Consider the following 18350-nt stretch of genomic DNA (forward strand, 5'->3'; position numbering starts at 1 on the left):
GGGGGTGGAAGGTGTAAGGGAAGGAGTTCAGAGGGGGGAAGGAGTAAGGAGAGGGGAGAAATCCAGGGGAGGAAGGAGTAAGGAGAGGGGAGAGAGTCTGGGGGAGGAAGGAGAGCAGAGAGGGGAGAGAGTAATGGTGGAGGAAGGAGTTGGAAAGAGGAAGGAGTAAATCTGGATGAAAAACTGAGGGTGTCTGAGGGAGTCAGAAAGGGGGAAGGAGTAAGGCTTGAGGAAGAAGTGAGACTGGAGGAATAGGTAAGGCTGGAGGAAGGAGTTGGTAGGGGGAAGGACTAAGAGTATCTGAGGGAGTCAGGAAAGTGGGGCGAAGTCGGGTGGATGGGAGGACTAAGGGGATGGGGGGCTGCAGGGGGGAAAGGGTCCAGAGTGGGGGGATCTCTAGGTGAATGTGCAAGGGAGGGGTCTGATGGCTCCATGACTGCCTCCTGGGGTGTGAACTGAGGATGGGCGGGATATGGGGAAATGTTGAGAATGACTGAGGGCAGTATGAGGTGGGAAGGTGAGAGATCCATAGTAGCGGTAGAAGGGACGGTGGGGGCTCGGAGGCAGTCACAGATCCTGGGGGTGGGAAGGAGGAGGTCAGGGAGGTGAATGTGGATGGGGGTGGGATTTTTGGGAAGGAAGGGAATGTGCGCGTTCACCTGGACATCCCCAAAGGAAAAGGGTTGTGGCTGGTAGGTCACGGAGGGGAGGTGGAAGGTGATGCGGGGGCTTGGTGGGGGGGAAGATGGGGGAGCTGACGAAAAAGCGAATCCAGACCATGCTGTCCAAATCGAAAGTGAAACGACAGTCGTGGTGGTTGAGATCAGGTGCTGCATGGGAATGTGATCATTGGGTGGGCGGAGAAGCAGGTCAGCTCAGATGGACAACTGGAAGTGAACCGCAGCAGGCAGCATTGAAAATGCTCAGGACATTGAGGTGAGTATGATACGTGAAGTAGTGTGCATGGGACAACACGAGGCTCCGAAAGGCCCTGCCACACACACACTTGTCCCTCCAGAATCACTCGTTGGCCAGCTGCTCCCTCTGCGATGACAGAGGACCAGGTTGAGGGGCTTAAAGACAAAGGGGACTCGGAGGGAGGGATCAGTCTCTGTCATTACTGAGTGGTTGACCCAGTAGGGTGTAGAATGGTAGGTTAGCTGGGAGAGTATTGGCAAATACAAATCCATCACCTCTCTCCGCCTCTGTTGTCAGACTGTTCGCCCTCTTTTAAGTGGCTCCGTAAAACCTCTCCCTCAGCTTTTGGTCACCCTTCCCAAGCTCAGGGCCATATGTTCTTTGCAACAGTTGTGGGCTGGAAGCACTGAGATGTGTGCGTGCGGCTGGACTTTAAATATGGTGCCTGATATGCTGAAGCAGCGAAGTGATGGCATGGTGGGTGAATGAGTGCCCACCGCCCATGGATAAACAGCGTGTTTCCCGGGAATGCATAATGAATGCAGCGGGTTTGGGACGATACGGCATGAAAAGCCGCTGTGGCAGCCAGCGGGCAAAATGTCCACTACTGCACTTAGTACAAATCTGGGACGATTCCGCCCTTTTGTCTTCAGTTGCCTCTCCCTCACATTCTGCAATCCCCTTATTAAACCACTCCATCTTTCTCACCTTGAAGACCGACCTCTGTCCTAGCTTTTGGTCGTCTATACAAATATCTCTTTCTTTGCCTTGGTGTCTGTTTTTTGATTATTCCTCTGAAGCACCCTGGGATGTTTTTTTTTTCATGTTAAAGGTGCTCTATAAATGCAAGTTCTTCCTGGTACTGCAAAGAAAATTTAAAAATATAAGTCATATACTTCATAATAAATGTTGAACAGAAATAACCAGGCATTATTTAAGCAGTAACATCACACTGTACCACAGAGCTATAGGACATAGGTTTGCAAGATCCATTATGTCTTAAGCTTTGAATCTCAGCCACATTGAATGTCACCTGATGGAAGTTAAATGTCTTCACACTGGCAAAAGTAGAAAGTAGGAAAGGAAGTCACTCTTGAACTGCTATGACGCACCACTGAGCATCCTGCTCCAGAACTGCAAATTCAGTCTCCTGGCTCCGGTGATGTGAGGAGACGAGGAGTAGTATGGAAAAATATTTACAAAATAGGGAATCTGTTCCTAATGAATTAGTGGGGGCAGAGTGGAAAACCAAATGTACAAAGTTGTCAATAGTCCTTCACAGCATTGATTCATAAGAAGGAAAATGCACTCTAGTGTCAGTAAAATCAATTAATCTCTAAATTAAATATACATGTTGAAAGGATTTGATTTTTGACATTTTTTGAATAACCCTTGGAGAGAACGAAGGGCATCGTTATTTTACAAAACGGGAACTGTTACATGTGAGAGCAATGCAGTGTAATATTTTTATTTGTCTAGATTGTACAACTCGGGGACAGTTCAACACTCTGTCACAAAGATTCCGCAGCAAGCGTTCAGAAGAGTTTAGTTTCCCAGAAGACAAATCTGCCAACCACAAACGGGTGACGAAACAAAGCAAGAGGTAACTATTTCTGAGGAAACCTTTCTGGAAGGGAATTTAACTCCAGTGTTGTGGGCATGACTTAATGCCAATGTTAAATGAGTGAGTAATAAGTTTAACTCTGTGCCAGCCACAACAAATGATTCAATTGATGTCAACTTATTATTCACTCTTTTCATTATAGTTCAGTGTTGTATATTGTCTTGCTTACATTCAGTTATATTTAATTTCTTCTTTTCCTCCATTACTTTCTAGTGGCTTCAATCTGTCATCATTTTTTTTTCAATTTCCTTCAATTTATCCTGATATTTAAAGATGACATATTTTTACATATGAGACATTCAAGCACACATTCAGCAATCCTGCCCTCCCAATCGAACAACACACAAAAGGAGTGTGGTGTAGAAAGTTGCCAGTACAGTATTTTAACCCTACCTCCAATTCTCAATTCCTGAATGAGGATGCCCAAATGGAAGCATGGAAATTGAATTCACCAATGTAGTTTAAAAGTTAATGAAAGTTACCATTTTGTATGTTACATAATAAAAATGTTGAATACTTATTGTGTTACCTGGTGCAGGTCAGAACACAAAGATTGATGCAATTTGTTTGCAACTTTTTATTGCCTCACTGAAATGAAGGTCAATTAATTTTCATCGAATTACATAGAATATACAGGCCATTCAGCCCAACCAGTCCATGCTGGCATTTATGCTCCACTCATTCAACCTTCCTCAAACGATTAATCCTTTATTCTCTTCTCCCTGATGTGCTTATCTAGCTTCCCCATATTGCATCGATGCTATTCGCTCAACCACTTACTGTGGTAGCGAGTTCTATACTCCCACCACTCTCGGGGAAAAGAAGTTTCTTCTGAAATCCCTATTAGATCTCTTGGTCACTATTTTATATTAATGACCTCTAATTTTGCTCTTCACCACAAGTGGAAATTCTCTTCCTGTGTCTACTTATCAAAACATTTCACAAGTTTAAAGATCTCTATTAGGTCTTACCCCTCAGCCTTCTCTTTTCAAGATTAAAGAGACCCAGCCTTCTCATTCATTCCTGATCAGTATAACTTGCATTTCTGGTATTATTCTTGTAAATCTTTTTTGTTCCTTCTCCAGTGCCTCTGTGTCCTTTTATTTTTATGATATGGTGACCAGAATTGTACACAGTACTCCCCTAACTAAGGTTAAATACAAGCTTGGCGTAACTTCTCTACTTTTCAATTCTAGCCCTGTGGAAATAAATCCTTTTGGTTTGCTTTTCTTATGGTCTTATTGACCTAACTTGCTTTTTTTAAGTGATTTGTATGTTGGTACCCTGAGATGTTTTTGTTCCTCTACCTCATTTAGATTCTTACTCTCCAAGTACTATGTGGCCTCCTATTATTCTTAACTAAATGTAATACTTCCCACTTATCCACGTCGAATTCATTTGCCAATTATAGCCCATTCTGCAAATGTAGTTGTTGTAGTCCTCCTCAGTATTGACTGTTCCACCACCCCAAAATTTGATGTCATCTGCAAATTTAGAAATCATGCTTTTGATACCAAGGCAAAATCGTTGACTTAAATTGTAAGAACAGTGGTCCAAACACTGATCTTACTTTCCATCTTCTACCACTTCGAATAACCACCCTTTACTCCATACTCTCAACTTTCTATCTTGAAGTCAGCTAGCTAACCGTTCTCTTACTTATCCCCTGACTCTGCATACTCTAACCGTATTTATTGATCTATTATGTGGTAACTTATTGGAAGGCTTTTCAGAATCTAGATAAATTACATCTACTGCATTACCCCTGTCTACTGCCTCTGTTACCTCTTCAAAGAGGTTGCTCGAGCAAAGCTTTCCCTTTTGAAATCCATGATGACTAGTCACCTTTATACTTTTGGTCTCCAGATGTTTTTCTATTTTCTCTTAATGATTCAATTATTTTTTCCTACCATTCATGTAGTTCCCTGCTCTATCCCCCTTCTGAAATATCAGTACCAGCTATCAGCAAGTCCTCTGGCATTACATTTTTTAACAAATTATGAAATATATGTAATCGTGCCTCTGCTATCTGTTCCCTGGATTGTTTTGAAATGACACATCTGTCTGGGCCAGAGGTTTTATCCTCTTTAAGTTTGATTATTTTATTTAAAAAAGCTCCTCTCTTTATTCCAAATGCAGCTACATCATTTCTACTCTCATCTTCTGATGGCCACCAGATCTGTTTCCCTGGTGAATACTTAAACAAAGTAATTATTTAATATTTCTATCATTTCATTATTGCTACCTGTGATTTTATCCTTCCATCCCTCAGTGGGCCACCTTACAAAGAAATCTTTACAAAAATAGTCTTCATTTTACAAAAAAAAAACCTTCTTAGCCACTCAACCTATTCCTAACCTCGCCTCTCCTCTCTTTTGTTCTTTGTTCAGTTCCATTAAATAACTCCAAGCTCCTAGTTCTGATAAAGGGACTTAACAGTGGAAACATTAAATTGGCTTTTCTCTTTTCAAATGCCAACAGATCTGCTTTGTGTCTACACAATTTCTGTGGGGAGAGGTGGGCAGGGAGGTTAAATTCAGATTTGCAGTATTTGCATTTTCTTTATATTTGCAGTTTATAAATATTCTGTTTCACAAAGAAAACTGAGAACCACTCACCATTTTGTCCCCTATTTGTTTGGACGTCCATTAAGTTTTGGAGACGTTTTACTGTATATATTCTTATCCCTGAAATAGGTAGAATCTAACTGAGTAGAACCTTTTAGACCCACAGCACCCCCAATTTTTTAGCCTGACATTGCTGAAAAATTGATGATATATTTAAGCATGTAAAATGAAACTAGGAGAATTGTATGCCTTAGATAGGATCTGTCAGCAGTAAATCTTCTAATACCAGATTCTACCAGAAATCTTAAAATGCTTTTTGTTTAAAAATTAACCAGCTTCTTGTAAAAACAAAAGTAGGACCAATTTTATTCTTCTGCCAGTTTATGTGACTTGTGAACAACACTACTGCAGGTTTTCACCTATCTATGCAGTGACTGTGGCTGATAGAATATGTGCACAGTCATGTGTTTCGTGTCCCAGAACATGGCAGAATCTGGAAAAGTTACTTATCCTGTCAGTTACATAGAATTTGCAGCACAGAAACAGGTCACCTGATTTAACTGGACCATGCCGGAAGAATTGGATGAAAGTACCCACATTGGATTCCGAGCATCAGGAAAACAGTTCCTAATTAAGTTGGGGTTGGGAAAGGCCTGATGCAGAAATCCTGGGGTATCAATGAAGTTCATTAATGAGCCAATTGATGCCAATTATCCCTGACCCCACCCCCACCCCCCCAACAATTTAATGGTGGCTCAAGAATTAGATGGGAGCTGCCACAAGCTCTCCACTGCCTCCTGAAGGTAACCCAGCAAACCCCATCAGGCTTGCTTGCAGCTTTCCTGGTGAGGGGGGGATAGTGCTGCAGGGTGCAGGGGGGATAGTGGTGCAGGGTCCTCGTTTCTCAGAGCCTGATCGAGGGACTCAGCTTCAGGAAGGAGTGGGGGCACTAAAAGCCACCCCCCTGCCCCATCGACCCCCCAGCCACCCCCCCCCACCCCCCCCTAAACTCACTTCCCAGGGCTGCTTCCCCGTGACCCCCCCATTCCACCCTCACTCGCCACTGGCGTGGGGTCTCTAATTGATCCTGGGCCTCTGGTCGGTGCATTACCAGCAGCTTCCCTCACTCCCGGTGGCGCTAACAGCAGTGAAGAGCTTCTGTTTCTGCCCCTGGCTGTCAGTTGTCAACAGCCATGTTTTCTGCCCCTGGGGTCCTTAATCTTGGGGAAAGCCCAACAGTGACCAATTAAGTGTCTGATGGGCACTTAGCTCCGTTGGGCCCCCGGTCTGGAACTTTCTCCAATCTGTGGACAAGACCTCCTTCAGGCCCCTTAAATCCCACCCATAGTTTCAGGCCTGTGAACTTTCATCATAACTGGGAAAGGTTAGGTATATAATAGGTTCAGAGCAAGTGAAGGGGGACAGGGAGGGAAAAGAATAAGAGGGAAAACCTGTGATAAGATGGAGGACAGGAGAGATTCGATGACAAAATAGTTCATGGCGTGAGACCAAAGGGAGTGGTGATAAGACAAGTAAATAAACAAAAGATGTGAGTTTTTCTAGCATTTTCTGATTTTACTACTTGGAGTGATTTGTGTCTCTGGACCCTTAGATCCCTTTGCTTCTCAACCCCATTCACACTGTGGTTTACCAAAAAGAATGTGGCCTCACTATTCCTCCTACCACTACATCCTTATCCATGCATCCCTACATCCCTTATTCTTATACTACATCCCTTATTCAAGGGGAGATGGTGGCATAGTGGTAAGGTCACTCGACTAGTAATCCAGAGGCCCTGGTTAATGCTCTGGGGACACAGGTTTAAATCTCATCAAGGCAGCTGGTGGAATTTAAATTCAATAATAAAATCTGGAATTGAAAACTAGTCTCAATAATAATGACCATGAAATTATCATTGAATGTTGTAAAAACCTATCTGGTTCCCTAAAGTCCTTTAGAGGAGGAAATCTGCCTCCTTACCTGGACTGGCCTTCATGTGACTCCAGGCACTCTGAAATGGCCTAGCCAGCCACTCAGTTCAAGGGCAATTAGGGACTGGCAACAAATGCCTTACCTGTGATGCCTACACCCCATGATTTTTTTATTTATTTATCAGTTATTCTGCAAACGTGCTTGCTTCATCATTTGATTAATGAATACTGTACCTTAGTACTGATGCTTTTTGCGCCATTCTTTCTATTTCTTCAGCTTGTTTTATTTATTTCAGACTAATTGTGTCCTTTTTCAGAATTTTTAATCTTAGATGTTTTTTGTACTTTGAACAAAAAATTAACTTTCATTCCCAATGCAGAAATTTCTGTATCCTTATCTTTTTTTATTATAGCATTGAAACCATATATTGCTGGGATGAGAAAAAAAATTAAAATTTAGCAGAACTTTAGGATACCACTAATTACATTGTACATTGTATAGTGGTACCAATGCTGGTTGGTATTGTGTCGGGGAGTTAATTAAGTGTGCCAGTACTTGTGCTGTGGAAGTAAATTTCAGATTACTTCAGCAATATTTATTCCACAATGCTGCTAGACAATGAAATAAAACATTATCTCCAAGTAACACAAGTGCAAATGAAATTTAAAATGCACACAGGTTGTTGAAGCTCAGCTGCAGAATCATCTATTTCATTGAGATCATCCTGCAATAGCTGTTCCAAATTAATCCCGTTCTTAAAAGGTGAAAGCAGCAGTGATGAAAGGAATCATAGTTCAAATCTAGCTGTAAAAGAGTAAACACAGTGTTTATCTGAGGAAAGATGACAATGGGGCTTGGTTAGAATATTGGAGAAATAAAGCCAGATATTAGCAGTTACCATGTTCATATTCCTGTGCAATTTAATGCAAGCATTGATTTTATTTCAAATGAGTCAATGCCTCCATTAAAATAGTAAATGGAGAAATGCCATATAAAGCCATTACATTTGTTGTTCAACAACATCAACAGTAACTTCTCGGCTATAGTGGCCATGAAATATAAAGGTATGTAATTTATTAGGAAGGAGATCGCCTAAGGCGTATCTCTTCCTATTTCATTTAATACAAATGTAAAATATATAAATTATGTAATATTACTTACTATTCAGTTGGCATTGGGTCCATTTTTTCTAATTTGCATCATGCTTCTGATATGTTCTCCATTTTTGAGATGTTATATGGTCATTTCCTTTAGAGATGGGAAAGTTCAGGAAAAGGTTTCCAACTCCTCCGCTATACAGCTTGGCAATTGTGGAGCTGAACTAGAAAACCTGAGGAGAAAGGTAGGATTTTTTCAGGTGTTCTGTAAACTATATTACTGTTTGGATTTCACTTGTAAGATCTAAAAATAGTTTGCACAATATATGTAGCTTCTTGTTTGTTTCCATTCTATATCACACCAACCGTCTTTAAAATTATTTTTGTACAAGGAACGTTGTACAAGAAACTGGCTGTGCCCACAAAGGTGGCAACGGCCCAGATCAAATTAATCACCATAGCAAGTTTCTGCTAATTGTGACTGTGTATCTTTGAGAAGGCTCTTAAAGTTAATCTGCTTTCTTTTGGCACAAGTATAGGCATGTTTTTAAAACTTTATTTTTTTAAATTTACTAAGAAACTGACTAAAGTATCCCATAAACAGTTCTGTATAGTTTTTTTAATCATTTTCAGTTTCTTAAAATTGTGTTACTTAGAGATGGTGGACTAGACACTCGAGTTAAAATGCTTAATTTTTGTGATAACCCCATTTTCAGCTGTATTAAGAGAGCTGTACCAGGTTATCACTCTTAAATATATCAAGGAATATTTTTAGAATGTAAAATTTTATTTCAAATTATGCTCTATTACACTGGTTCATGGCAGACTTTACATTTAGTAAAATGCAAATAAATTTCAGCAGAAACTTCTGGATGAAATTCTTCTCAAAACTTGTGATTTAGAGCATAATTTGCAACTGGATTACCAGTGACGCTAAAATTGGAAACTCCTGCTCACTTACGAATTGCCTACATGTATCTGCTTACCCCAGTATAACTTGTTTCACCTGTGATTTCGAACACAAATTGGCTATCGGTCTTTTCAAATTTTGACATTAGAACCACATTACTTCATGGAATACACACCCTGACCTATTCTATAAACTTGTTCTGACTTCTCCCCAAGCAGCAAGCTACGGCTTGCTGTGCAGCAGTTGCAGTCCTTTTTCTGCTTTTTAAGTTCAAATGTACATAACTGAAGTCACAGTATTCAATTATTGTGCCTGCAGTACAGAGAGCTATTTAACCCACAGTTACTATAACGCACCAGCCAACTGCATCACAGGGGTCTTTTATACTCCTAAATGCACCTGAAAATTACATAATTCTTAAGTGACTCTTCAAGAAGACCTCCTTCATTCTGGGGTAGGGTGGGGTTTTGAAGTACTGACATAGTACCGTGCATTCAGTTTTATTTGCTTTTCATTAGTATCAACTTTTATTTTGAAAAGTATGGTGTTTTCATTTTAAGCTCAAATTGAGTTTCCTTGCAGCATTGAGTAGATACAGCAGTAATGTGGTGTTGAATCTAGCTAGCACTGAGCCTCGGCTATACAGACCAGAAAGTTCCTTTGTTCAGTCTTTGGATTCTCGCCTGATTTAGCCAACCTAATTTGGGGTGACGATGTAGGGGGAGAGAATAATCCTGGGTTCTTGTAATGACAACTTAACCTCTGTGTAATAGCGTTAATGATGGGATGCATCCAAGAAAATTAGTGCTTCTGAAAATATTGGAAAAATCAAGGCAAAAAATTTGTTGTCAACCTTAAACACAAACCTTTTCTTAAAAAAATAGATAGAAAAGCTCGAAGCTCACTTGAAATTAACAGGCTGCATTGACGAGGATGGGAATGTAAGACGCGAAGATGAACATTGGCAGAAAGATCCATGCACGTTGTGCCATTGTAAGGTACGAAATGAATCTCTGAAAGTTGTAAGCTCCTAGTTATTTCGTTAAAGGTAACTCGAGAATAGCACCATTGCACATTGAACCAAATGCATCTATCTGTGTCCTCAATTTTATGGGGGTGAAAATTGAACTTTGGTGGGGGAAAGGTTGGGCACTTTGATAAAGGGTGGTCAATTCGCTACCAGCGTCCCCACCAAAATGATGAGGTAGCGCAGCACAAATTTACTGAACAAGACATAAGTTAACTCAGTACTGTAGAACAAGGGAACATCCTACCTCCAGAGGAACTAATTAAACTGGGAAATTTAAATCAGATGCTTAGGCCAGGATTTTCCAGTCCCACCTGCCATGGGAATCTTCATGGGCAAGACAGAAAATTTGACAGATCAGCAAAAGTTCCGTTGACTATTGGTGGGAATTTCCGGTCCCAAGCTCCCGCCATTAGTGATTGTTTCAGCAGACATTAATGGATTTTCAGCAGACATTAATGGATTTTCAGCAGACATTAATGGATTTTTTAACCTCTAAATTCACCCGTAAATGCATATAAAAAGTAGTGTTCACTTCACAAATGTATTTCTGATGCTGGTGTTGGTAATAATAGTTGAGGGGTGGTGCCATCTAAAATTCTGTGTTGTTTTCATCAGATAGGCATTTTACGTGAATGAATTTTGATTATAGATATGATAGTGTTGTGGTTGTGTTGCGGTCTTGAAATCCGGAGATCTGCACTAGTAACCCAGAGAATGGAAATTCAAATTCTACTTTGACAGTTTGAGGGTCTGAATTTGGTTTTAAAGAATCTGAAAACAAAATGTGATTATTAACTGCCCTCTGATGTGACCTAGCAAGCACTCAGCTTTATCTAGGCGTGAACAATAAAAACTGGCCTTGCCGGAGATGCTGCACCTAGAGCATGATTGAAAACCTCTTTCGGGGGTGAATACATTCTGAGTCCTTTGTGAATTTAATCCATCGCTGCTGTTTAAAAGTTTGCGGTGTGTCTGCACTTCAGGCATCATAAACGGCAATTTCTGTGTGACACCTTTTGGAAGTAGCATTAAAAAAAGAGAAAACATGCTAGTCATTTTCTCCAGTTTTTTTTCTGACCATGAAAGAGAAGATAACCATTGACAAATAACTAGTCTCCTACAAAGAATCTTGCCCAGCAACAGAAAACACCTTCTAATTGTTCTTCCCAAATGCTTACCAGAGCCTTTGCTCCTAACTTTACATCTTGCTCTATGAATCGCCCACTCAATCAATGTACCTTGTCCTCACTTTGATCCTCTATCACTAACCTCACCCTTAACCTCACCTTCTATTCGGCACTCCCACACACACCTCCCAAATTCAGGTAGTGTACGGCCCAAGGAATCCTCAGTTTCTCTTCTCTCACCACCTCCCTTCTGAGCGGTTTCTCTTGAACTACCTTTATTTGCATTCAAAATTAATTGTTTTTTTACACACAAAAACATTCAAATTAGAATTTAAAAAATCTCTCTCGCAGACACACATTGTCCCCAACGTTTAAGGAGAGGCAGGGAAGGAGTCTGGTCGCATGGAAATGTCTGACATTGCAGGATCAGGGAGGTCCTACCGAATTTAACTGAAGGACCTCTATCGTTTCTCTATTCCTGCACTGACCCTGCAGTCAATCAGATTGACAAGCTGATGAAATGTTGGTTGTGAAGTCATAGAACCATGGAATCATTAGGGCACAGAAGGAAGCCATTTGGCCCATCGTGCCCATGCTGGATCTCCTAAGGAACTATCTATGTACTGCCACTTCCCCGTCTTCTCTCTACACCCCTATATATTCCTCCTTTAAAGATATTTAGAAAATTTAGAAAAACTTACGGCAACAGGAGGTGGCCACTCTGCCCATCATGCCTGTGACAGACAAAAAACGAGCCATCCAGCCTAATTCCATTTTCCAGCACAGAGAGAGAGAGATAGACCAACAATCGGGAGGGAGGGAATGCAGGGAGAGATAACTGGAAGGAGAGGTAGGGCGTTGGTGTGTAAGACTAGCAATCGGGAGGGAGGGGGACCAAGAAAGATTGTAGGGTGGACGGAGCAGGGGCTTGTGATAAGGCCTTGTTGGAGAGACCAGGGGAATCACAGTCCTGATAGGGAAGGTCAGATTAGACTGGCAAGCAGGAGGGAGGGGTGACTGAGAGAGACCAGCAATCAGGAGGGAGGCAGGGTCAGCCAATTACATCAGAGGATTTGTTTGAGTGGGCCGGGGAGCTTGATTAAAAATCCCAAATGTGAATAGGAATTTAGAATGGAAAGAAATTGGTACATAAGTGTAATTTAAAATGTGAGAACGGAAAATTTCATGCAGAAGACAGGAACTGTGTGCAGAGGTAAGATTTTTCATAAAATACATAAACAGGAATTAGGGTATATGCTGATTAATATATAAAAAATCAATGCTAGACTTGAGGCTGAATTTTTAATCGGGTTGGGAACCAGACATGGGGTGGAATTTAATGCCAAAAGTGGGGGTCCGTTTGATTGGGCACGAATGTATGGAGTGGAGATACCACCACCTTCCTGACTCACCCAAATCAAGCACCTGGCAGGTTGGTTGGAGGGAGGGGCCCCACCCCACCCCAGCCCCAGCCCCAGCCCCACCCCCACCCCCACCCCCACCCCCACCCTCACCCTCACCAGAGGTATTCAACCAGTGAAAGCAGGTGCTCACCAACCTGATGGCGCTGTCTCTGATTGACCAACAGTTCTTGGGGGGAGGGGGAGGCAGGATTTCTACTCTGCTTGGGGGCTTGATCAAGTGGGGGGCCCAACGCTGTCCATGTAAGTGCCTGATTATCTGGTAATTGCACAGGCCTCCCAGAGAGAGTGATGTGGGGCTCCCACCGGTTCTCCAACCAGTGGGCGAGACCCCCATCGCACTCATTAAATTCCACCCATGGAGACTAGTTCCAGGTCCCGACCCCACACTGCGTGCTTTAGACATGCTCACCACAATTTTCCAAGCCAATTAAAGGCCTGAGACCAGGCATGCCATCCAATCAGGGATGCCATCCAATCAGGGATGCCAGGCAGGCTCCCAATGTTGAAGAGCCAATGGGAGGCCCTCCCGCGCTCAGTGATTGGCAGACCCACCAGCTGAGGATGCTGCTGTGTAAGGATACAGACAGCAACCAAGGGCAACATTTCCTCGATGCCGCACTGCCACACAGCACTCCAGAACTTTCAGTGCAGGGGACCAGCAGGCTGCAAACTAGAAGCAGGCCCTTTAAGAATAGTGCATGTGTGGCCACACGGCAATCTTAAAGAGACCGTGCAGCTGCTCATAGCTGTGAAAGATTAGGAGGAACATTGGACAAGGGCAGGTACGTTTATTTTGTGTTTTAAAATGACACACAGCTACCCGGCCATGATCGTGGAGAGGGGGCCAGGGAATGGACTATGCTGCAGCTATGGCCCAGCAGCCATTACAGGTATGGGGAGGGTCCTTCGCATAAAAAAAAAAGCCCCCCCCCCCCCCAATCCTGAGCCCACCATGTTGGCCTGGATATGGACTGCCCTATTGTTGATTGGAAATCTTAGTTGGCATGGGAAAAAGTCCTTGATAGGCCCCTTAATTAAGTCCAGTTAACCTAAATTGTAATTAACCTAAGTGTAGCCAATCCAATACCAAGCTGACCTCTTTCAAAATGGCACAGGATCAGGACCCTGGCAGGGAGCCAACACGGAGGCTGGTGGTGCTAAATTGTGCACCCGCCCTCCTCCGACCCTGATCCCAACCTGTTTCTAAAAATCTAGCCCTTAGTCTTCTGTGAGACACACATAATATTTTTACTTGATACTTGCAGGATACAGAGGCCAAATGTGTGGTGACAACCTGCCCTCAGAACTGCAACAAACCAGTAAAGAAGCAAGGTGAATGTTGTCCTGTCTGTGAGGAGTGAACCAACAGAGACAACCAGTTAAAATATACATAAGTAAAATCAACAGATTATATCAACTCTGTTGACATCCAGGCACTGAATGCATCTGCGATTGTTTGAATAATTTTGTATTTTTGTAACAGTTCATCTCTTCCCCCCTCTCCGCTCCCCTCCCCGCCATCTCGACCCATCAGAAGCCTGACTCACCCAGTCAACATGGACATATTGATTGTTAAGCTGAAATAGTCCAAGTGTTTAATTTTTACTCATGTCTGCCAGTTACAATGTGCACTGTTTTAAAGAAACATGTTCTCTTTATAGTGAGTGTCATATTGGGATTTCTACAAACACAACTTTTTAACTATACAAATGTCAAGGTGCTTCATGGTTACCTCAGAACAAAGGATTTCTCATCACTGTGGTGCTAAATATTTAGTTTTTATTAGTTAGAAAGGTATTACATCTTGAATTTTATACATTGTACCTTTTTTTTTGACTTGTTGGACTTGTCAATTTGTATACACTGTTACATTTTGCCCAGCCCTCAGTTGGAACTTCAATGAATTATACCATGGAAGGTACAACTTGCTACACTAGGGTTAAGGTGAAAACTGTTAACTTTTTCCAGTAATGTTTTCAGAGGGCATAGGCACATTACTCAGAATAGGCTAAGTGTCATCATACTGATCACCAGTTATGTTGTAAGGACTGTCCTACATTGTAATGTGTGTTGATTAGATTGGGTGCTTTAAATTACAGGTACTGTTTTAAAAGTTAGTAGGTGAATTTTCTGTGGGTTCTTCACCACCCAACACGTATTGAAAAATCATGTGAGTGCAAGCCTTTATTGAAAATCATGGGCTGAGCTAGTTATTTTCTTGAATTTTGCGCCCAGTGGTCAAGGCATAAAGCCAAGAACACAAAGTGGAAAATGTATCCTTGTATGATATAATGTATAAATAAGGGAATCGTTTGCCCTGGTTCCAGGTCTAGGGGGTCATTTTCCAAGTTATGTGTTGCCAGCAGGGACTTATGCCTGCTCCCACCACACACTGGAAAATTGCAGGCGATTGATTTCAATGAAAGTCACATCAGCACATCTGGTTCTGTCCCCAATGCCTGCATGCACTTGGAAGGTTACCCGTATGGCTTGTACCTGTTTTCACTGTTCATCAAGTTGTAATTTCACTTGTGTATGAAGTGAAACTTGCTACGTGACACTGTATGTACTCAGCCAGTCAGAAAAAAAAACTTCAATTAAAAACATGTATTTTTGCTCTTTTTGTCAAGTATCATATTCTCCCACTATTGTATTACCCAGTAAGAAAATATTTGAATTGTGAACTTTTGCAGAAAAACCTAATTATTTCATTTATTTATTAGATTTTTGTGCTATTTTTATAGTTTTTTTTTTCCACTCGGAAACGTTCAACATGAAGAAACCGAGGCCAGTTCAAGCCACTGGGCACATTTGTATTTGGGCTGGCACTTTCTCCTTCAGTAAGTGGAGATGCTGGTGGTAATTTACAACTTACCACCAGAAAGTAAAATCGATGTTGTGGCTCTCGCGCCCTTTATGAAAAGCACACAAATTTTGGTTTCCATTGATCTGATGGAAAACCAGATCATTCCTACAACACACGGCCTACAAGACCGGTTTTATGTTCTGGTGATAAAGTGGAAATTACCCCCACTGTGTTTCCTGCGATATTCGTACCTAGTGACTGGGCAGTGAAGCCAAATACGTCTCGCCAGTTTTATTGTACTCCATGTTCACAGTAGCGCTGCTGCTTTTACTGCAGAATGCTATTTTTGCTGCATGGGTGGGGAAAGTTTTTCTGTGTTACCAAAAATTTACAAATGAAAGGTGTATTATGCAAAGAACATTGTTTCACAAAACCCAGGCAATATAGAGGAAAAATTTCTCTTTCCCACCACCCTCCCCACCCCGCCACCATTACTCTCTCGTGTCCTCTCCATTTATTTAAGAATAAGGGTAGGTAATTGAGCCTACCGTAGGCAGTTTGATTAGCCAACACATGCACCAAAATGGGTGCAGGTGAACATTGAGCTTATCTTTCTGAATGAATGTTGTTTTTTTAAAAAAAAACAGAGTATTTGGCTTCACAATTAAACTAAGAGTGTAAATGAAGTGTACTCCTTTTAATGTTACTTAACAGCCTAAATATGCATATCTCTCTTTCGGTCTCGGAAGGTGCACAGATTTTGCTATAGCGGCTTCTGAAAGTCTAATTCATTTGCCATAGCTGCAAAATAATTTTCATTTTTACTTTGTTATATCCATTGTTTTTCTTGTGATTTGGATTTATTTCACTCAGGTGTGGAATTTTCTTTTAAAACAGCATTTAAATTTGCTTTTAATCTTGCTGATCGCCTATTCCAGGCATGAATGAAAAGATGCACAAAGGGATATAACAATCAGATATGGATATCATTAATTTGCAATTACAGGATCCACCCACCATTTTAGGTAGAAGAATGATCAGAGGGCAGGATGACAGAAGGCCCTGACAGATATTGGATCACTAGGATAGAGTCAGGAAAGACTTTAAAACCGTATGAATATCAGTTTATACTGTATATTTTCAGCAGTTTGATAAAAGCTCATAATGAGTTATTTTAAGATCAGTGGTTAATCCTGCAATTATCAATGTACCAAAATATCTGTCTCCTTCCTTGCTTTTCATTGAAAGTTCACTTGCTATATTTTATCTTTGAAACTAATGTTTCCAACATTTAATTTTTTAGGTATAAACCAACTAATATAGGGAATAAATTGCACCAAGTGTATACTATTATGATCTCAGCTGATGTTACTACTGGACAAGACAAATCCTAAGGTGGAACCCACTTGACAGATCCTAACTTTTATTTTTTGTTTAGATACATGGAGAATGTCTACTGAACAGAATCACAGGAGTCAGGTGATGAACTTTTAACAAAAGAATAAAACATTTATTCAACAAGCAAAGATGAACTATATTACAATACTCCTTCACCCACAACTATACCTTTACAGATATATACAGATTTGCAAGGATAACCCAAATTACAAAAGCTCTCTCATACTCTAATGTTCACAATAAGTACACAGTCTATGCAAACTAATAGACAACCTGTGGTCAGACACACCACACCCTGAAACCAAGTGACAGATGCCACCCTAAACAGATGCTATGAATCCCTCATCAGCTCCCGCAGACACTTGTCACACCATGAGCCAACTGGCCTCACTGAACTCCGTCCTTCACATGAGGGTTTTCAATCCCAGCTCTCCAAGAATTCACTTTGGAATCTTCTCCCAAACAAAGCTTCTCTCAGACGCCTTCCACAAGAGTCCACCTCCAAGGTTTCAAACTCTCCTTCCGATGTTCCTCTCCCCTGGATTGCCACGTGCATCCAAACTTCCTTCCACGCACTCTCTCTCACTGACTCACATCCCCGTAGTAAAGAGTTACATACCTTCAGCTGTCTCCTCGGACCTTCTGGCTTCTCGCACACCTATATCACTTTAAATCTGCATCCTGCAGCTTTCTCCCTTTAAGCTTGAAGCTTGGAGCCTTTCTCTCTGCTCCTCACTGTCACTTCCACAGAACAGATCTTTTCCAGATTCCTGTCCTTGTCCTTTGACTAGACTGTCCTCTTAGATCTTCCCTGTTCCACTTCCCTGGATTTTGGGACTTTCTTCTTTAGTTTCTGGAACCTGCTTCTGCAGTTTCCTCTCCTGTCCAGCCTCTCTTGGCAGCTGGCTTCAACTTTAGTTTGGGACTTGCTATCTGTCCCTCTGCTGTCCAGCCTCTCTGGAATCCTAGTTTCAACTGAACTGAAACTGCTTTTCTTTACTTTTCTCTGTCTGTGTGTGAGGTGGGGGAGCAGCAGAGCTCTCTCTCTGGACCCCTGTTGCTAGGCAACAGTACAGTTTCTTTTAACCTAGTTTGCATTAACTCCCCTTCAAGAGTCATAAAATCATCACTAAAATGCAGGCATCTTTTAAAATGAAACTAAAACTCAACTTCTTTTCTTATCACACAAGCACAGAAATGCAGATTAAACTTTAAGTTAAAGATCTCACTTATACTTAACTGACCCAAATAAAAATATAACTTACTTGAACTATCTCTATTTCCTAATGCCTTCTCCCTTGAAAGAAAGAGAGCTTCACAACAGTTAAAGTTTCTTTATAATGGCCTTACATCTGCCTCACACAAACAACATTATAAACATCAAAAATAGTTTATTATCTGTTATACAAATAAACTTTCCATCTCGTTTCACAACCACAAATGTTATATCGTGCAATGACAAGATTTAAGCAAATCAAAGCCCATAATTATAACAAGTTTAGCAGAATTTGTACATC

The 18350-nt window shown here is 41.5% G+C and overlaps 1 protein-coding gene across 1 annotated transcript in view; it reads left to right on the forward strand.

The window, feature by feature from the left end:
- Positions 1–15246, forward strand: part of LOC144688513 (peroxidasin homolog) — a 229769-nt gene extending 214523 nt beyond the window's left edge. The window contains exons 20-23 of the mRNA XM_078555175.1: positions 2398–2521; positions 8296–8383; positions 9933–10046; positions 13895–15246. Coding sequence (XP_078411301.1) covers positions 2398–2521; positions 8296–8383; positions 9933–10046; positions 13895–13990 — 422 coding nt within the window. The 3' untranslated portion in view covers positions 13991–15246. The remainder of the gene's footprint in view (positions 1–2397; positions 2522–8295; positions 8384–9932; positions 10047–13894) is intronic.
- Positions 15247–18350: the final 3104 nt, after the last annotated feature.

The sequence above is a fragment of the Cetorhinus maximus genome, chromosome 13, assembly GCF_964194155.1.
Source record: "Cetorhinus maximus chromosome 13, sCetMax3.hap1.1, whole genome shotgun sequence".
NCBI lineage: Eukaryota > Metazoa > Chordata > Chondrichthyes > Lamniformes > Cetorhinidae > Cetorhinus > Cetorhinus maximus.